This window comes from Helianthus annuus, chromosome 12 (assembly GCF_002127325.2).
Source record: "Helianthus annuus cultivar XRQ/B chromosome 12, HanXRQr2.0-SUNRISE, whole genome shotgun sequence".
Taxonomy (NCBI): Eukaryota; Viridiplantae; Streptophyta; class Magnoliopsida; order Asterales; family Asteraceae; genus Helianthus; species Helianthus annuus.
In genome coordinates this window covers 160634992-160657136 of record NC_035444.2, presented here as the reverse complement: position 1 = coordinate 160657136, position 22145 = coordinate 160634992, and the positions used below count along the sequence as shown (strand labels likewise).

At 36.9% G+C, this 22145-nt stretch overlaps 2 protein-coding genes and 1 long non-coding RNA gene across 3 annotated transcripts; all 3 read left to right on the top strand.

Annotated features, from left to right (window-relative positions):
• Positions 1-6402: 6402 nt before the first annotated feature.
• LOC110896153 (inactive leucine-rich repeat receptor-like protein kinase CORYNE) lies at positions 6403-7924 on the top strand. The gene is made up of 2 exons (XM_022143603.2): positions 6403-7353; positions 7448-7924. The coding sequence occupies exons 1-2, from the start codon at positions 6539-6541 to the stop codon at positions 7764-7766; spliced, it is 1134 nt and encodes a 377-aa protein (XP_021999295.1). The 5' UTR covers positions 6403-6538; the 3' UTR covers positions 7767-7924.
• Positions 7925-8546: 622 nt separating this feature from the next.
• On the top strand, positions 8547-9598 carry LOC110896154. Its single transcript, XM_022143605.2, has one exon. It carries the CDS (start codon positions 8875-8877, stop codon positions 9478-9480), a length of 606 nt encoding a protein of 201 aa, XP_021999297.1. The 5' UTR covers positions 8547-8874; the 3' UTR covers positions 9481-9598.
• Positions 9599-18346: 8748 nt separating this feature from the next.
• On the top strand, positions 18347-19937 carry LOC110896152. Its single transcript, XR_002567717.2, has 2 exons — positions 18347-19401; positions 19520-19937. It is a non-coding gene; the product is annotated as an uncharacterized LOC110896152 (long non-coding RNA).
• The last annotated feature ends 2208 nt before the right edge of the window (positions 19938-22145 follow it).

The window sequence follows — 22145 nt, the reverse complement described above, 5'->3', positions numbered from 1 at the left end:
ACTCGAACCTTTGCTTTCAGCTACGGTTTGGAGGATGTTTTGAGAGTTTTTAGTGTTGCAAAAGTGGTAGGGAGGCTGGTTATAAGTGGTATTTATAGGGGGAAGGATTAGGGTTTCAATGGGTTGGGCTTTGGAAGTGTTTAGAAGGGGTTACACCTTGAAACTAGCCCACAAAACCCAACTATATGGGGCTGAATTTTGCTGAATTTGGGCTGCCATGTTTCTTTAGTTTTTTATTTTTTTAAAACATTATAATGAGTAATTTTATTAGTTAAGTTGTGTAATAATATGCAACAATGTTTCCCCTAACTTGTAACAAGGTGAAATATGAAATAAAACATGATTTAACTAGGCAAAAAGTGTAATGTACAAGTATGTAACATGTTTGTAAGTAACAAGTATATGTCACATATTTACAAGTTCAACATATGTTTGTAAGTATCACAAAGAAGTATCAAATGATCTCATGATTAATCGTATTATGGTGTATGTATAGTATGTAACAAGGAAATGCAAGTTTTCATTCATGATCAAAATCTCGAGTTTACAACGAGTACTAGAAGGAACGAGTACAATGATACAAAGCTTCCAAAATTAGCAACACGAGTAAGACAAGCTATAAATAGAAAGTACAAAACACAGGGCGTTACACTAAGCCACTCCGTGCCAACGTTGGTATTGGCGTTGCCCAACCAGCATCGCTATGGTGCCTGGCGTGGGGCGCTAGCTAGCCAGGATTGGACCTTTATTTTTGATCGTTAGTCATAGCCGTTTGGCATGACGGTCTAATGGTAAAAATCAATTTTTTTTTTAAAAAAAAAAAACCTTACATATTTTTACCTATAAATACACCCCCTCCCCCCCCCCCTTAAATTTTTTTTACACAATTCTTCAACCCACTCTCACACAAAACTCTTAATTTTTTTTCCAACCAAACAACAAAACCGAAAATGGTGAACTGGACGGAGGAGGAGGAGATCGCGCTCGTGACTTCCATCGTCGACGCACAACGTACGTTGCAACGCGGTCAAACCGCATACTGGGGATAAGCGTTCCAACAATACCAACAACACGTTGGTAACAATCGCCACAATCTAAACACGTGCCAGCATAAGTGGCGCGAACTAAGACTGAAACTGGATCGTTTTAAAATTTATTTCGGTCGTGCCCCTGTGGTGTGTTGCGGAGGTGGGCGGTGGTGTGTGGCGGAGGTGGACGGTGGAGGTTGTTGTGAGGGTTGTATGGAGAAGAAGAGGGTACAGAGATTAGAGAAAGAGAGATTAATGATTTTTTTTATATTAATACTAGGTTATTGCCCCGTGTAATACACGGGGTGAATCATAATTATAATGTGAAATAAAAAAAATATATTCATAATATGATCTAAGTATATATAATATAGAGTAATATGCAGACCAAATACGAAATAAATATTGAAATTTGTATAGTCATTCATAATAATATTATGTGTTATTTGTTTTGGGATTTGTCATAGGAACTTAAAATTTTGTACCACCACTAATATTTATTGTGACATCTTCTTGTTCAAAGGTAACGTGTCTGATTTTATCTGATAATAGATTATTCTGACGGGTTAATGTTGGCATAATATTATATTTTCTACCATCCAAGTATAGTTTCCTCACTTTCGCTATCATTAACATTAATATAAGGTATGCTCATATTCAAAGCTATAAACCAATATGAATTGTACGAAATAATTACTTTTATCACAATTAGAAAGGAAACCAATAAAAACTATTGATAATGTAATATGTCTCATACCATTTGAAAGGTCTGAAAAGTGACTTCTAGACATATAAAAGTAATGTAAATGAATAGACAAAAATTAAATCAATAAAACCAAGTAACTATAGTTGAGAAAATACTATGTATAGTGTAATACTTTACACGTACAATTGAACCAATGAAACATATATATAAGTGAAAAAATAAAAATAAAGATATGAGACACCATACGACAACTAAGTAAATCTAAATTTAAAAAAAAAAGTTATGACATTCCGAATGTGAAGATACCTTTCACAAAGCTCTACATCTTAGTTACAATAGTAAAAAATATGTATTAAAAGTTTACCTTGTTTTAAAACACATATATCTAACTTATCTAAAGTTTACCTTGTTTTAAAACACATATATCTAACTTATCTAAAAATACATGATGTTTTCTATGTGACATAGATAATATGCATATTACTTATTTGACATGGTAAACTTATCTAAAAAAAACTTGATGTTTTCTATGTGACATAGATAATATGCATGGCATATGAAGAGTAAAAAAACATACCTAGTATTTAGAATGAAGTGGAGTTTAATTCTAAATATTTGATGTAATATATTGAATATTAAACAATGATTTTTTTTATATTCTTGACAAAACTTTAATTATCACAAAAATCTAATTTGATTCTAGAAGGGAAAGTAAAACTTACGAAATTGTTTAAATGGTTAATAATTTTATGGGTTTTTGTTTAATAATTTCAAATCAAAGTTAAATCCATAAATTATAGATTAGATTTAAAACACATTTTAGACTTACAATCAAAATAAATTTCTAATATAATATTTAAATCTTTTTAATTTAAAATTTATCAATAACTTATTGATGCTTTCATTGAATGACATGTGTTCCAAATCAGGTTTCTAGATTAGAAAAATTAGTTAGGAATATTGAGTACTCCTTTATTCTTTTGGTAGATTTTTTTTTTGCAGAATCCTAAAATGATTTGAGTATTGGAGTGGATGCATTTTATTTTTTAAGATATACACAGTGTTGGTTATGATTTATTATTGTTAATTAACGGAGATTTTTATTTATTAGAGTTAAATTATCAGATTCAAAATAATTATATAATATTTAAATTTTTTTAATTTAAAATTTAAAATTTATCAATAACTTATTAATGCCCTCATTGAATGACATGTGTCCCAAATCAGGTTTCTTTTATTATATAGTATAGATGTATTTTTATTTTTTTAATTAAAGAGTTTTTATATATATGGAGGTGAGTGCCGGAAGTGGGTGACGGCGATGGAAGCGGGCGACACTGGTGGTGGACCTGGTGGTTGTGAACTTGTGATGAAAGGTTGTAGAGAGAAAGTAGAGTGATGAAGAACTAGGGGTAATGAGATTTTAAATATATATAAATGATTGAAAGAAAAAAAGTATATAAAAATGGTTTTGGATGAAAATGACAATTTAGAAACCATTTTTTGTTAATGTCAAAAATACCCCTGGTTATAACTAGGTTTTAGACTGAGTTAAACAATGTAATCAAGACGACAAAAAATAGAAAAAGTCAGGGACTCAAAGGAGAAAAAAACTATTTGACCTAAAGTGACAATTTGGACCAACCGTTAGAGACTAAAATGGAAATTTACTCTTTTATTTTTGAACGTTTAGAGTTGTCTGAAAGTTATTTATTTTAACTAGCTTATACATCAATTTTTTTAGGTGATGGCATGTTAGTTGATGCATCATTTTTCATTTGATTTGTATGTATGTATGTATGTTGTGATGAGATACTGGATAGAAAAAGTTAGGTTATTTATACTTTCAATAAAAAAACAAAAGCTTTCTGTCTTGGGTTGCTTTTTCCATCTTTTTATGTAATTATCTTTCTTTATAGAAACTGACGTGAAGTATGTATGGTACAAAGAAAGAGAGGTACTTCAAACATTTTAGTTGGGTATTTGTATGATTTTGATTTTTGAATTAGATAAGGTGATGGATGTTAAGGGGGTTTTATTATTATTATTATTATTATTATTATTATTATTATTATTATTATTATTATTATTATTATTATTATTATTATTATTATTATTATTATTATTATTATTATTACCATTGTGGTTTGCGCACTTTTGCCATTTTAGTCCAAATCTCAAACTTTTTACATCTGGGTCCCTGTGGTTTGTATTTTGTTGCCATTTTAGTCCAAATTTCAAAAACCATGGGTTTTGTCTGTTGAAAGTTGCTTATTTTGTCCTTTAGTGCAGGGGTATTTTGGTCATTTATGTTTTATTATAAACTGATCATCATCATCATCCCCAAAAATAATCAGCTCTCTCTCTCTCTCTCTCTCTATAGCATCACCACCGCCTCCTCCCTCTCTCTCTAGCACCACCACCACCGCCATAACCTCCTTCCACAACCACCTGTTTCCATATCTGATTTCTGAGCAAAATCCGATTCGATTTCTGAACGAAGCTCACCACAGCCATCATAACTCAGATCAAACAACTTTCACTACCACAAAACATGAATTCTTTCACAAAACTGATTTACTCACCATCAAGAACTATCAAAAAAGGTTCTTCATCTGCAAATCAAAAGATTCCGATACAAATGCCCCATCATCAGAATCATCCCCTGAAGGTGATGCCAGACGACAAGAAATTTTGGCAAAAATCGCAATGCTTCAAGCCCAAAAGGTCCGTCTCACCGATTATTTAGATGAACGATCCGAATACTTGACCAAGTTTGCGGAAGAAGCCAATGTAGAGTTTGACCATCGATTCTCTGTCTCTCTCCTTCACCCACCACCATCTACCAGACTACCGCCACCACCACCGTCTCCAACATCACCACCCCCACCGGAACCCTAACCCCAACAACCCAAATCAGCAACCAACACCATTAAACCCGCCACCGTCACCATCCACAACCTGATCAAAGAGATTAGAGCAATTTACCTTCGAATCGGTGGTGGATCTGAAGCAAACCCAGTTGGTGATGATGATGATCTTGGCGGCGACGGTGGTGTTGGTGATGATGATAAGAGAGACGGTGGTGTTGATGATGATGATGATGATGATGATCTTGACGGTGGTGTTGATGATGATGATGATCTTGATGGCAGATGGTGGAGACGATGGCGGTGGAGGATCTGAAGAGAGAGAGAGAGAGACGGTTAATGATGATGATCTTGACGGCGACGACGGGAGACGGTTGATGATGATGATGATCTTGACGACGGCGACGGTGGTGTTGGTTGGGGACGGTGGCAGTGGTTGGGGATGATGTGGGGGTTGTGGTGGTGTGGTGGTAGTTTAGAGAGAGAGAGAGAGGCAGAGTGAGATGAGAGAGAGAAAGAGGTGTCTGGCAGTGGCATTATATATATATATATATATTATATAATAATTCGAAATGACCAAAATGACCCTAGGATAAGGACAAAAAACCAGAAAGTTGGTGAATCTGACCAAATTTGGGATTTGGACTAAAATGGCAACAAAATACAAACCACAGGGACCCAGATGTAAAAAGTTTGAGATTTGGACTAAAATGGCAAAAGTGCCCAAACCACAGGGACCAAAATGGCAGTTTACTCTTATCTATACTATATAATAAAAGAAACCAATTTTGGGACACTTGTCATCATATTAGGCCATATCTTACGGATAATTACTATTTAGTTTAATTAATCTCTTCTAATTAATTATAAATAACCCTCCAATTAAATATTATTTAGTTTAATCTCTTATAGATAATTATTATTTAGTTTAATTTTAATTTAATCTTTTGTAGAAAAAAATTCATAATAACGGAACATATTTTTTTAATAAATTATCTAACGATAAATTTTAAAATTCGTTTGACGAAAAGGAAACACACTCAAATATGTTATTTATTTATTATGGGGATTTTAATTATTGTCTATTAGTTTATTTTAAGAAATTTATACATAGTTAGGTTCAATGTTTGTTTTGTCATATTATTATTATTAAATAAAATATATAACTTGATTGTTCGTACTTAGCTCTTAATTTGTTTGTCATATTATTATAACTAAATATATAACTTGATTGTTATTACTAACCAACTATAGTGTTCGTTTATTTTTGAAAAATTAGAGATTAAATTCAAAATTTTGATAAATCACAGGGATCATCCATATACTTTACTCAACATATTATTTTCATAATTTATTACTATCTAACTTTAAATATATATATATATATATATATAAAACAAAATGTTGCAATACGTCGCTAAAATCAAGCTAAAAATCTAATAATTATGTAAATATTTTTTGGATTCAAATTATTTTCGGTAATGTGAAAATTATAATTGTAACTTTTTATTTCTCATTAATATAATGTAATACGTAAATACAATAATAAGTATTATATAATATAATATATTTATTTTTGCATCATTTTCAAAGATTACATGTCTCTTTGATGAATTTTATAATACTAACATAAATCATCTTTATATTAACTCATTTATGTAAATTTGGTATATAAACGTCTCCATGTTTGGTTTGCATTTATAAGAAATATTTATCATATAGTTTAGATTGTTCAACCCGTGTAACACACGGGGAACTAACCTAGTTATTATTTATAAGTTAATAATGGGGCCTGATTCCTAATGGATCGATTCTGGCTTCCTTCCTTCCGACTGACGTTTGTTTCATTCCATCTCGTGATTCCTTCCTTCCTTGCCTGCTGCTAAATTGGAATCTTTTCAGGTAAAGTCTCTCATTCTCTCTCTCTCTCTGAAATGGGGAGAAAGCTGAAGGTAGTGTTTGTGTGTGTGTTGGTGGTGTACACCTGTTGTTGTTGTTGTGTTGAATGCCACGGAGGAGGAGGAGGAGGAGGAGAAAGCCTCCTCCACGGCCCCGCAAGGAGGGTTATGGTGAGCATCTTGCTGGGAAGCATAAGCGGTTGTGGGTGTGCTCTTCTGTGTGCTTGTCTGCTCAGCTTCATCTTTCGATACATGAGGAGGGCTCCTATTCTCAAGGGCCCTGTCGTCTTTTCACCACAAATCTCCCCCAAATCTCTGCAAGCCGCTCTGCTGCAAAACGAGCTTAGTACTAGTAGTAGTAATGACGACGGCAAGACGGTCCTCGACAACGGTTTCACAGTTGCAGTGAAGAAGCTTCAGGCCTCTCAGAACAACAGGAGACGGGTACAGAGGGAGCTTCAGATTCTGGCCGCCCTCAGGCATAGGCATTTGCTCAGCCTAATGGCTTATTATTATTATTATGCTGTTGGTGACAACAGGTGTTTCTACTACTTGGTTTATGAATACGTTCCCACGGGCAGCCTGGAAGATGCCATCAGGAGGAGGAGGCAGCAGATGGGCTGGGATGCAAGGCTTCGGATTGCCGTTGGGATTATCAAAGCCCTTCACCATCTCCACTTCAACTCTACCCCTCCACTATTGCACTACGACTTGAAGCCTTCCAATGTGTTGTTGGATGCAGACTTTGAACCCCGCCTCGCCCTTTCTGCCTTGGCCAACACTTTTCATGGACTTAGGTCACCACAACCCCCTGCCCCCTATTACGCCCCTGAATGCTTCCCTAATTTCAGGTATATTTATTTATTACTACCTCTTAGATTAGATTAGATTAGATTAGATGATGCAACTGCTGCTAATCAGAGTTGTGGTTTGTTTTGATTTCAGCATATACACGGAGAAGAGTGACATATTCAGCTTTGGGGTGATACTGGGGATGCTGCTAACTGGCAGAGATCCAACTGACCCGTTGTTTGGGGAAGTGACTTCAAGTGGGAGGGGTGGCATGGGAGTGTGGTTCAGACAGGTTTTGGAAGCGGGGGATGGTCGAGAAGCACTTGATAAGAGTCTGCTGGGAGAAGAAATGGAGGAAGACGAGATGCTCATGGCTGTAAGAATAGCTGCTGTTTGCCTCTCTGATATGCCTCTCGATCGTCCTTCAAGCGATGAGCTTGTTCCCATGCTCACCCAGCTCCACAGTTTTTGATCATTTCCTCTCTCTCTCTCTCTCTCTCTTATCCTATTATTATTATTGTCATTTCACACCTTTTTCCCAACATCAAATTTAGTGGTTTCTCCCTCCATTTATTGTGATGAATGAATCGTAAGTCTTAATTATATTTTAGTCTTGTGATTTGAGTTTTATGACGCATGCAGTGAAGTGAAGTGGTTAACTAATTTATGAATCTTCAAAATTTACTTCAATTTTTAGATCATATCTTGTTCTCCCATGCCAAGACTTCCCTGAGACCAAACTCAAACAAGAACTTACTTCACAAACACAACAGGTGGGGGGGGGATCAAAAATGTGTGTCCACGCGTGCCGTGGTCCAGACTGTCTCTCTCTGGCGCACTTGGCTTTACCAGTTTAGATTATGTACATTATTCGGTTTGGACCAAAGGAACACCACAACTCAGTTAGGTTTGCGACATGGTGCCTAACAAACACTATGGCTTGGCTGGCTTCAAAAGCAGTTGAGGCACAAACAGACACGATGGTTTGCGTATTAGCAACTGGTTCAATGGGAAGACCCAACAATTGTGATGGTTCAAAAATAAGACCCTCGAATATATGTGTGTAAACATGTATATATGTATATGTATATATAAAATTTTGATCTTGATTTAAACCATGAAGCATCTGCATGTATATTAATAATAATCACTCTACATGCTCTATATGCATATATATATATATATATATATGTTTTTTCTAAGGTGATGTTACTGAGGTTCGAACCCTTGACTTGCCGCTCTCAACTCCAATAACTTTGTCATCAAACCCAACCCCCGTCCTATCTTTCTCTGCATTTCGCCACTTTAATTAACTTTGCCACATATTTATCTTGTTAGGCTATTAATAGTTCTCATCTACTAGATTACATAGGAAAATAATATGATATGGTTGGCTAACAATTAATATATAGCATCACCCAACTGCTGCTAATTGAAGTTTTGTTGCAAAAATCTTGTGAGACTCTCTCCACTCATGTGATTGCTTTAATGTGGTTACCACCACCACCACCAATATATTTAAATTCTACACCGCCATATATTCATTCATCTACTTTGCTTCATCAGATAGATAGATAGATATGAAAGACTTGTCCTTTTTCCTCCTCAACAAGTCACACATGAAAAGAGGCCTCAACAACTTGTGCACCGGTCATGCCTCAACCTCCACTCTCAACCAGCAAAACTCACCGGAGAGCCACCGCCAGCAGCAGCCCACCCTCGAGGAGATGATCATGCAACTTGACTTGGAGGAAAAAATGGCCGCTAGACCAAGCCTTCACCTTCACCACCGGATGTCGTGTGTCAACAGTTCTGACATTCTACGGTCTGCCAGAAACGCCCTGAATCAGTACCCGAGGTTTTCTCTTGATGGCAAAGACGCCATGTATCGATCTTCATTCCGAAATTTTGATCATGGAATTAACCGACGGTTGCCTGCAAAAGTTGCAGGGGAGAGGGTGATCTGGTGCAGACCGGGTGTGGTAGGTAGGCTAATGGGGCTTGAGGCCATGCCAATTCCCATAAGACCAAAGCACAAGAAGATGAACATGAACATGAACTACTCTTCTTCCTCTTCTTCTTCTTGTCTTGTTAGAAAGAAAAATCTGATGAGAAGTTCCGCCAGACAAGAAGAAATTCAAAGGACAAAGGATCAAGTGGGCTGGCCCATGGGTCGCTTTATGTAGTAGTAGTAGTAGTAAAGGAGTTTTCCTATTGTACTAGAAATGAATAACATTATTTATACTTGTTTCAACTCCACGTTTCATTCGTAATACAACAAAACATTTCTTGACCTGACCTGAGCAAGAATCAAACTGCACGCATTAGCAACACTTTATTTACTTAGAAAGGGCTGTTGTTATTATATGCTCAATATTAAATTATCTCAAAGTAATATGGGTCAAAATGTAAATCTGTATTTAAGGTAACAGTATCAATAAGCGTTTCGGGTGGTTATACTAAACGCCCTTCCTACGCTCAAGGGTGTGGTTCCCTGTTAACATTTCAAAAATTCTATTACTCACAAACATCCAATCAAGTTCCGCCATGTCATCAACCACTATTCTATCACTCACAAGCCTTTTTTAGTGGCGGTGGTCATCACTAGTGATGGAATTCCATCACTCACAACTTTTTTTTTTAATTTTTTAAATTAAAAAACATCAGTTTTCTGTGTTTTTTAAAAAATAACAGTTTTCTGTTTTTTTTTTATAAAAAAAGTTTCTTTTTTTTTTAAAATATCAGTTTTATGTATTTATTTTTAAAAACAGTTTCTGTTTTTTTTTAAATAACAGTTTTCTGAATTTTTTTTATAAAACAGTTTCTGTTTAAAAAAAAAAACAACAGTTTTCTGAATTTTTTTATAAAACAGTTTCTGTTTTTTTTAAATAACAGTTTTCTGTTTTTTTTCTTCGTACCCGAATCTCTTTTTTTTCGAACCCGCACCTCTCTTGCTTGAACCTTCCATGTGTGTTGTAAAATTATTTAGATTGAGTGGGAGAATTTTTGAAATGAAATGGAGAATTTTTTGATTTTTTGAAGTGAGTGGGGGGAATGGTTTGTGGATTTTATATAAAAAACCTTGAAAAAATTCAAGGCCCAACATTCATAATTTGCCCAGAAGGTCAAAATCCAAACGGTCATTTTCCTTTTTCCATGCATGATCCTTTCCACGCGTTAACTCTATCACTCGTTGAACTTGGTAGTGGCGGCGGTGTGCTATGTTGAATAACGAGTGATGGGGGTGCCATCACGGACCACCCCGAGTCCCCTAAAAGTGCATTGTATTCTTAATTCACTTTGTTGAATCATTTTTCAATTCAACCAAGTACATTTTTGTGTCTTCTTGATTCAAACATTCCATTCCATTTCCATAAATTAAAACAAGGGAAAACCAACATGCATGAAAGCCATTTCACCAACAAAATTGAAACCATATAGACCCAGATTCAAAAGGTTTGAGTTCTGGACTAAAGTAGCAAAAGTGACCAAACCTCAGGGACTATTTTGGCAGTTTACTCTTTCTAGATTGACAGAGATGTTATAAATTGGGTTTTGTCATTGTAAGCTCATCCGAAGAATGAAGATGATCTGTGTTGGCGCCTTAATTCCTGGAAGCACAAGTCGGTAACTTCCAAGGAATCCCGACTGGATTAAAACAAGTTCCTATTTATCTGGCTGATTTATAGGAATTAAACAAAGGGATAATTATTAAAAAAGGATCTTTGATAATTATAAGTGTTTGATTTCTAATAGGAATAGGTTAGAGATAATTAGCCTATATAAACCGGGTTGTGGTTTATAATTTCCTATGACTATGTTTTGAGTTATTTTTCTTAGTAAAATTGATTGGGAGCATATCCATTCAAACCTGTGTTTTTATTTTTCCAGTTTTTTTCTTTCTTTAATTGGTATCAGAGCCAGAACGGCTCTTGATTACCCGACTCCAGCAGCAAGCTACTACCTGTGATTACAAGAAGGTGATCGCAGGAACTGATTGGAATCTGAAGGACTGGATCAATCGGGTAAAACCCCGATTTCAGTTTATAGAAGAAGACCAAAGATGGGAGATGCCGGAAATCCGAACCCAAACGCAGTAGCAGTCAAAGAGAACAATATAACCTCACTCCAGTGCCCGATTCTAAGTGCTACAAACTACAATATATGGGCAATTAGAATCAAAGCTGTATTCCGAGTCCACGGGATACTTGAGGCATTAGAACCAACAGAGAATGTAGAAGTTGAAGCGAAGAAGGATCACATTGCGGTGGCACTTCTTTTCCAAGTTATACCAGAGGAACTTGTTCTCCAAGTTTCTCAATTCAAGACAGCAAAAGAGATCTGGGATGCCTTGAAGACACGGTATATTGGAGCCGAACGGGTTAGGGAGGCAAGACTTGAAACACTGCATGCAGAATTCGAAGTTCTTCAAATGAAAAACGGAGAGACAGTCGATAATTTTGCAGGTAGAATCAGCCAACTTGTTTCAAAAGCTGCTTCACTTGGGTGTTCGTTTGAAGAGAAGAAGTTGATTCGTAAGGTACTCGGATATGCGCCACCCAAGTACATATCCTTAGTTGCTTCAATCGAGCAATTTGCAAACCTGAATGAGATGTCGTTTCATGAGGCTGTTGGAAGACTTAAGGCGTTTGAAGAAAGGTTAAAAGGGGTGGAAGCCAAGCTGAGGAACAAGGTAAGTTACTATTCCAGAAAACAGAAAGTTCTTCCTCTAAAGGTTATGATAATAGTAGGGGAAGGGGTCGGGGTGGTAACAACGGTCACGGCCAAGGAAGGGACGGGGTAATAATCAAGCACACGGTTCGAAACAATCCTCCCTAAACCGAACTGATGAACGTGACAAGAATAAACCGAAGGATCGGTCAAACATTCAGTGTTTTCGGTGTGACAAGTATGGTCACTTCGCATCTGGTTGCCCTGAACGAAAAAAGTCGAGGCAAACTATGTTGAAGCTAATGAAGAAGGACCGAAAACACTTTTATGGTCAAAACAGTCGATGAAATTCATTTAAATGAGGAAAATGTCAAGCCTAAGAAGTATCAAGAAGACACCAAAGAATCCGGGATGTGGTATCTTGATAATGGGGCTAGCAATCACATGACTGGTGATCGGAATTTTTTCATCGAGATAAATGAAAGACTTAGTGGACGGGTAAGGTTTGGAGATGGTTCTGATGTCGAGATAAAGGGCAAAGGAACAATAATACTTAAATGCAAGAATGGCGAGCATAGGTTAGTCACTGATGTCTATTTTATTCCTAACCTTTAATGCAATATTTTTAGTCTTGGTCAAGCTACCGAAGCAGGATGTGGAGTACGGATAAAAACAACTTTTTATGGTTGTATGGTCAAGACAGAGAAGTGATCATGAAAGTACCAAGGACGAGTAATCGTCTTTATAAAATCCACATAGAACCTGGAGGACCGGTATGTTTGCATGCAAATCTAGATAATGAAGCATGGATTTGGCATGCAAGACTTGGGCATGTAAATTTTGATTCCCTTAAAGAGATGGCGAACAAAGAGTTGGCTCGAGGCTTACCAAAGATAGATAAACCTGATCAGATTTGTGACTCATGTATTTTGGGAAAACAAGCAAGTAAATCGTTTCCCACTGAAGCACAGTTTCGAGCAAAGGAGCCGCTCGAACTAGTTCACGGTGATTTATGCGGTCCTATTTCTCCTCCTACTCTAACTGGTAATAGATACATGTTTCTTCTTGTTGATGACTACAGCAGGTAAATGTGGTCATTCATGCTGAAGACGAAGGATCAAGTTTTTGGCACGTTCAGAAATTTCAAAGCACTTATTGAAACTGAAACAAGCAAGAAGATAAAGGTGTTGCGAACCGATAGAGGAGGGGAATTTACCTCTCACAATTTCATGGAGTTTTGCAAGAATAACGGAATTAGACGGCAACTCAGTGCTCCCTACACACCGCAACAAAACAGTGTGGTGGAACGAAGAAATCGGACGATTCTTTGAACTACTCGATCAATTATGAAGGCCAAGAATGTTCCCACATACATGTGGGGAGAAGGTATAAAGCATGCTACTTATATTCTAAATCGAGTCATGACACGGGCATTAAAGAACAAAACTCCCTACGAAGCTCTTAAAGGGTACAAGCCGGAATTAGATCACCTGAGAATCTTTGGGTGTATCGCTTATAATAAATCACCTAACTTCAAGCTTAGGAAGTTGGATGATCGAGGTACAAAGCTAGTGTATCTTGGTAGTGAATCAAGTGAAGGTACCATTGCGCATCGACTCTTTGATCCGGTGAAAAGGCAAATAATACTTGGACGAAGTGTTGAATTTGATGAAAGTAAAGGATGGATTGGTTGGGTCACTCGGGTAAGGATACAGAGGTAAAAAACGACTCTTTTGTGGTTGAACCAAGTGTCGAGGAGACCAGCAATGACCCACCAGCTCACGGACCAGATTCTGAACCCAGTAACAGCCCTCAAAACAGCTCAGAAGACAACACTGGTGCGTCTGGCAGCGCGGCTGAATCTGGCAGCCCTGGAACAGTTGAATCAGCTCAGAATAGTCAGGTTTTGGGCAATAGTTCATCTAGTGGTTCGCAACAATTAGGTTGCCCACTTCAATTTCAAGACCAAAACATTGCTGAAGAACCAAGGAGGGGTACAAGAGTCAGAAGTGTTCCACGAAAACTGGATGATTTTATCGTTGATGATCGAGTTACTCACAGAAACGTTGACGAAGATCTTTTGTTAGCCTGTGACGACGAGCCAATGTCGTTTCAAGAAGCCAAAACTAATCAAGAATGGGTATTAGCAATGAAACAAGAGATGGACTCGATTGAAAGGAACAAGACTTGGTTTCTTACAGATCTTCCTAAGGATGCTAAAGCTATTGGGCTCAAGTGTGTGTTCAAGGTAAAACGAAATCCAGACGGTTCTATTAATAAATATAAAGCTCGTCTTGTTGCAAAAGGCTACGTGCAACAACACATGACAGATTTCGATGAAGTGTTTGCACCCGTTGCAAGGATCGAAACAATTCGGTTGCTAATTTCTATTGCAGCTAGTGAAGGATGGGAGATGCATCATCTAGACGTAAAGTCGGCTTTCTTACACGGAGACTTGAAGGAAGAAGTGTATGTATTTCAGCCAGAAGGGTTTGAGAAGCCGAGTCTAGAATCGAAAGTTTACAAGTTAAAGAAAGCTTTATACGGATTAAAGCAAGCCCCGAGGGCCTGGAATGCCAAGCTAGATGAAATCCTCAAGAAGTTAAAGTTTTCTCGTTGCTCACATGATCAAGCCGTTTACATTAAGACGACATCAAAATCTGTTCTTATCATCGGTGTTTATGTCGATGATTTAATTATAACTGGAGATTCATTACAAGAAATTGTTGGTTTCAAGTAGGGGTGTCCAAACTGCTCGGCGCTCGAAGATCGTTCGACGATCATTTGAAAAAGCTCGGAAATTTGCTCGTTCGATTCCTTGCTCGATTAAAACCGAGCCGAGCAGCTCGGTTCGGTTTAAAAACGAACTGAGCACGAGCATAGATACGCTCGCTCGTCGCTCGTTCGGTTTCGATCGAATTTATTTTATTATATATATATATATATTATATTTATTAAATATATATATATATATATTATAATTATTAAACATAATAAACATGTAACATATCCAGCCCCTAGAATCCTCATATCTTCAGTTCAAAAAAAAAAAAAAGAAAGAAAACCCTAATCTCTTTCAACTCTTCAGTTAAAAAAAACAGAGGGGTGTTTTATGGGTTTCAATTGATGTTACCGTATCAAATTTTATGTTTTGAATTCAATTTTTGATTGAAGATGTATGGAATGACTTCAACGCGTGTTTTTGAAGTTATTTTGCATTTTAGATGTTCTTAAACATTAAACATTTGGATGACATTTTGTGTTTATTTTTGTGGGACTTTTTATGTTTGTCTTTTGTCAAATTGTTAAAGTGTGTGTGAAACATATAAGTTGGTGAATTTTGGTGAATGAATGGCTGTGTAGGAATGCTAAATAAAACTGAGCAAAAGCGAACCGAACCGAGCGGCTCGGTTCTAAACCGAACCGAGCACGAGCAGACCTCCGTTCGGTTCGGTTCGGCTCATGAACACCCCTAGTTTCAAGAAACAGATGGCAACCACGTTCGAGATGAGCGACTTGGGAAAATTGTCGTATTACTTGGGATTGGAAGTTTTCCAAGGTGTAAACGGGATCTCAATCAAGCAGGAACCGGGTGTAAAGCTCATTGTCCAACGGAACCGGGTGTAAAGCTCTCGAAGGATGAAAAAGGTAAAGATGTGGTTGCTACGAGTTTTAGGCGTTATGTAGGACGTCTAAGGTATTTATTACATACATGGCCCGACCTAGCTTATTCGGTTGGAGTTGTTAGTCGCTACATGCAGGAGCCAAAGGAGTCTCATATGGTGGCTATGAAACACATTCTACGATATTTAAAAGGAACGACAAACTACGGGATCAAATACGGACGAGGTGGATCCAAGAGTTTAATCGGGTTTAGTGATAGTAGTCACGACGTGAATCAAGACGACGGAAGGAGCACAACGGGTCATGTATTCTATTATGGAAACCATTCGGTATCGTGGTGTTCTCAAAAGCAAACAACAGTTGCTCTTTCATCATGTGAAGCAGAGTTCATGGCTGCTACCGCAACTGCGTGTCAAGCACTATGGCTACGGGAATTATTGAGTGAGGTTACGGGAAAGACGACACAGAAGGTGGTACTAAAAGTGGATAACACATCGGCTATCGCTCTTATGAAAAATCCAGTCTTTCACGGTCGTAGTAAGCATATTAATACCCGATATCATTTTATTAGAGAATGTGTGGAAAGAGAACAAGTGATGGTTCAACATGTTAGCGGAAACGAACAAAGAGCAGACATCTTAACGAAAGGTCTCGCGAGAATCAAGTTTAAAGAAATGCGGGAACTATTCGGTTTGGAAGGGCTCCCTAATACGCTTCAGAAATTAGGGGGTGATTGTTGGCGCCTTAATTCCTGGAAGCATAAGTCGGTAACTTCCAAGGAATCCCAGCTGGATTAAAACAAGTTCCTGTTTATCTGGCTGATTTATAGGAATTAAACAAAAGGGATAATTATTAAAAAAGGATCTTTGATAATTATAAGTGTTTGATTTCTAATAGGAATAAGTTAGAGATAATTAGCCTATATAAACCGGGTTGTGGTTTATAATTTCCTATGACTAAGTTTTGAGTTATTTTTCTTAGTAAAATTGATTGGGAGCATATCCATTCAAACCTGTGTTTTTATTTTTCCAGTTTTTTTTCTTTCTTTAATCTGAACAATGGTATGAATTGTGAATTTGCTGATTTAGAAGTGCATGATGTTTGTCTCGTAGTTGGCAAAATGAGGTGGTGGCGGCAGGATGTGGTGGTGGTGGCGGCGGCAGGATGAGGTGGTGGTTGGGGTTTTAGGGTTAGGAAATTGGGGAAGATAAAGTGAAAATGGGTGTTTAAATAAAAGAATGAATTGACCAGAATGCCCTTAGGTGAATAAGCTTAATTAGAAAATTTTAATCTGGTTAGTGCTAGATGACGTAGAGTGTAACGGCTTTTGCAAATAAAAGATTGTGACTGTAATTATTGAAGTTAAAGGTTATCCGTTACAATCCGATACAAACATAAAGGACGAAAAGTGTAATTTACCCTAAACTCAATTCTTACTCTAGAAATTAAATAATCAAATGTGAACATTATTCATGTGTATAACTTTATAATCCTATTTTTTTATTCCAGTAATGTAAAAAAAAACAAGTATTTATGTGCTGTCACGCTTCTCTACATAAAATTAAAACAATGTGGTTTTGATAAATGATTGAAGTTAGATTAATAACTAAACTAATGATAACCTATTAAAAATAAATATATAATTAACTTAATAAATAAGTTTAATAACATCAATCTCGTCTGGGACAAATTTTGTTTCGGGTTGAGTCAGGGGTTTTCTTAATTGTAGGTTTTCTTATGAATGGATTGGCCAGGTCATCACGTTCTGTTCTTCGGACGAAAGCTTGATCCATTTGACATGATGATCCGGGGTGTCCGGACTTTTGCTGTAAAAAAATATTATCAAGTTAACCAATCAAAAACTTAATATAAAATATACCAATGTGAAATCTACAAAATTATACATTTAACCTATTTCATTAACAACAATACAGTATGATCATTGTACTCTCATGTTTCTCTTCACACTCCATACTTTCATATTCTAATGCATATTAATAAGAAAGTTTATAAATATCATAAATTTAAAAGTAGAAATATGTAATATATATATATATATATATATATATAGATGTCGGTTATCATACAAATACACTAATCGTACATTATGTACGCTACAACCACAACCGTCAGATCATCTCATTTAAACCGCGTGTTTACCTATTAAATTAATCAAATTAAAATTAATAAAAGAAACCGCCAAGGTTAAAATCGTCCAATTCGAGATCAAAACACCTGATAATCAGCACACAATAACTCACAATCATACCGAAAACCCAAAATCAACATTGCATTCTCCTTCTCCGAAGTTCCCTACTACTCTCCGTTGCGATTCAGCTAAGATTCATGAGTTTTGAGAAATGAAGCAAAGCAAACAACGATAGACCACAAGCGAAGAAGATGAATCCAGGTAACGATTTACATTTGCGATTTTATAATGGAATATACTGTGACAACCGGTAATTTCCGGGTTTTAATTACGCGCATAACGAACATTAATACCATCATAAGTAGCGTAATTAGGCGTAAATTAACTTAACTAGACCCTTGGAAAGCCTAGGAGCGTCTACTTGAGTCACGTTACGCAAACGACTTAAACTAAATAAGTACTTAAAGCGTGGAAACAATAAAATTGTTATTTCTTTGTTTTTCATACACTCAAATTATTATTATTTAGGTGTGTGACACCAGACAACTCACATATGTAGTATACATTCGCACACATCAAATACCCAACTAGTTTTCGCAATTATTTGTAAGACCCAAAAATTTATTTATCATGTATAGCTTCAACATATAAAAAAAAAAAAAAATCATCACCAACCCTTATGGCATTAAACATCACGTGGATCTGTCTCAAAATCATCATGATTTCTTTACTTGTGTTGATGCATAAACATTTAGGCCGATGGGTATGGGGCTCGTCCCCCCTGGCCGTCCTTGATCAAAGCCCCGTCGCCCCACCCCCCTGCTCCGTCCAAATCCGCTGCCCCGGCTCCTCCGTCCAAATTCCGACGGTGGCGACGAGCCACTCTCCCACACATACACCTCTACATACATACATATATATATATAAAGGGGTTCATCCCCCACCCCCTAGGTTCATCCCCTTTAGGACTATCCCACGTGGCGGTGACGTGACGGATGATCCCTTTGGAACCATACCGGGTGGTCTTACGAGGCATGGCCATTGATTTAAAAAAAAATAATAATAATAAATAAACAAATCTAAAACCAATTAGTTGAGTATCCAAACATCAGACCAAACACGCACACCACCATTTCTCTTTGTCTGCTCTCTCTTTCATTTCCTTGTGAGAAAACCCTATTTTCCCATTCATTTTGCAGTCGACACCCCCCTCTAATTTCCTCCCAAATTCTTCTGGCTTCATCTTTTTGAGGAACCCTAAATCATCTACTTCAAATCACAACCAAACCCCTCCTTATCATCTCATTTCCACTCTCTCTTTGCGTTTTCTTTGGAGAAACACAGCCAAATGCCCCCAACCTCTCGATCCTCCCTCTCGACTGCATACAAACGAGCACACACTTATGCTTCCTGCTCCATCTTCTTCTCAAACGACAACCGGAGCACCTCCAGTCGGCCACCGGCCTCCTTTGTGTTCACCGACAACCGCAACACCACCTTTGTTCAGTTAGATCGAGGTGACGAGAAAGAGATTGGAGATGGCAGAGGATTGATGTCGCAGGAGAGGAGAGGCGGAGGAAGAAAGAGGTCCGACAGGGTGCCGCTGCTCACGGCAACGGCAATGGAGGCGGCGGTGGTGGTTATTTTCCGATGAATTTCACCGGTAAGGCCCCCATCTCCTGTTATTTTGCTTTCCTTTGTCTCTTTATTTCTGAAGTTCGATTGAAGATGATGCCGATACTGGTTATCTCGTTCAGGAATTCTGATTATGTTTGGCTCAGGTTTGGTGCAGTACATATGTAGATCAGGTTCGAGTTTTATTTGGGTGTTTCGAGTCAACGGGTCAAAGTTTGGTTCGGATTCGTGACAGGAGCGGTTCGGGTCCAGGTCAACAGTTAAGGCAGTCAAGATTCGGTCAAGTGAGTTCGAATTTTGGTTCGGACTTGTTTTTGTGTGGTTCAACTCGGTTGACTCGGTCAAACCGAGTCAACACAGTCAACGAGAGGTCAAACGCAGTCAACACGAAAGACCGGTAAAGTGTTAAGAGTAGCGGGTTATTCTTCTTGAAAGTTTATAGATTTTTAGACTACGCGAAGCCGAGCTCGACCCGTTTCGACTAGATATTAGTTACATTTTTGTTTATAAAGTTGATAAAACTTATATTTAGTTGATTATATTGATTGAATTGTTGTTGAAATTTTTGACAAATAACTTTTATTGTCGGGTTATTCGAAAAACAGAGGAAACTCTGCCCGATTTTCGTTAAAACCCGAATTATAAAACGTATATAAATCTTAACTGACACTTATCAAAATCCAAGTGTTCTTATAAAATAAATAGAAAAGTATATTTATTTTAGTGACGTTTTATAACTTATAAACTGGAATTATAACATTTCGACAACACGCGAGTTACAACTTAACGAAACCCGACACTTATTTAGATAAGCATACTTATCTATATATTTAATCAAACATCGATACTTCTGAGTACTTTCATAAAATAAATATAACGATTTATATTTATTTCAAACGTCGTTACGTAGTGTATTTTTATAAGATAAATATAATATTTATATTTATTTCATTACGTTCTATGAAAGCTACGAAGGGTCGTACAACTATTCACCTATGCCTTCTAATTCACGACGACTAGCACGACTACGTAAGTATATTTATATGTATATATAAATATATATATCATAAACCATTCGGAATACTAAGTCGTTTTCGAGACTTAGTTTTATCCCGGTATTACACGGGATCAACTAATAATAGTTTGGTTATTTCAAACCAAATAATAACACCTTCATAGAATCGTTTAGTTAACGATTCGGTAGAGCTCGGACACGTAGTTTAACTACGTTGTTTTATTAGAAACTGATAAGTTATTCCCTGTTAGGGATGCTATAGTTGCACGCTAGCGAGTTCACATTCTTGGAATTACACTACGGATTCACGTTAAGCTAGCTTGCATAGGAATGTCAAGGTGAGTTCATAACCCCCACTTTTTACTGTTTTACATTTTTATAAATGTTTTCGGGGGTGGAAAGACATGCAAGTTTTGCAAAAATAAACAACTTTTCGATGAACGAAAACTCATATTTATAAACCGTGTTGCGAATGAATTTCAAGGGACTTAAATGGTTTACGAATGAGTTCGATCAAACATACCGGTTTTACAAATTTGATTTGCATATTACGAAACGTGCATGATTTTCTAATGGGTACGGGCGACACAGTCGAGGTGATTCGACACAGTCGAGGTGATTCGACACAGTCGAGGGGATTCGACACAGTCGAGGTGATTCACACAGTCGAGGTTATTCGACACAGTCGACGTGATTCACACAGTCGAGGTTATTCGACACAGTCGACGTGATTCACACAGTCGAGGTGATTCGACACTAAAAACCGTCTACACAGGTTGAGTACTTCCTATGTCGCCGCATACGTTACTGTCCTCGCGAAACATTAACGATCAACCTGTTCATAGACGCTTTACATACCCATTTACAACATTAAAACTTTCATATATTCATAAGATTCATTTGATGGAAACTCAAAAATACATGAATTACAAACTTTGGTAACGTTTTTAAGTTATACCTAAGTAAGAGGAAGCGCTGATCCTGCTTACAAAGGTTCGTTTGGGCTCGGCCCATTCTCTCTCGTGCAATGCACAAACACTCTCGTGGGCTAGACTCACAGTTCTCATATATCATGCCAAGAAAATGATTTTACTATATTTTCTCAAAAACTTTAAAACCGGTTATCAAAAAGATTTCTTTTAAATCTTTTCAAAACAAACTATGAACTCGCTCAACTTTATGTTGATTTTTTTCGCATGTTCTTTCTCAGGTTGCATTTTCAAAACTATGGAACGGTTGGAATAGGAGAACCCATGGGAATTCGAGTACTTAGCGGCGTTCATTATCTAGAAGTCTTAGCTTATTTGCTTCCGCTGTGCAATGAAGATACCGGTCCAGTCACGCCAGCTCTGATATTTCGGGGTGTGACATATACAGGGGCTTGAATGTCAAATGCGATTTTGTTTGTTTATTAAGGTTTTAGACTGAAATATATAGTTTTATAAGATTAGGTATTGTTCATAACTACGATTTTGTTAGGGTTTATGACTGGTATGGTTATTTATTAGGTTTTGCATGATTATTAAGTTTTCTTAATGATAAGCTGATATATGTGCGATATTATATAGGGTTTTGGGAGGGTTTTGAATTACAAATGCGATTTTATATGTAAAGTTTTGTTTGTAGAAGGTTTTTTTTTTTAGGTTAGGTTGAGCATGCGAATTGATAAAAACCTCCTGCGATTTCATATGATTAGTTAGTTTTAGGGGATTATGATGAAATTATACATGCAATTTTATATTTTTAGTTGTCTAAAG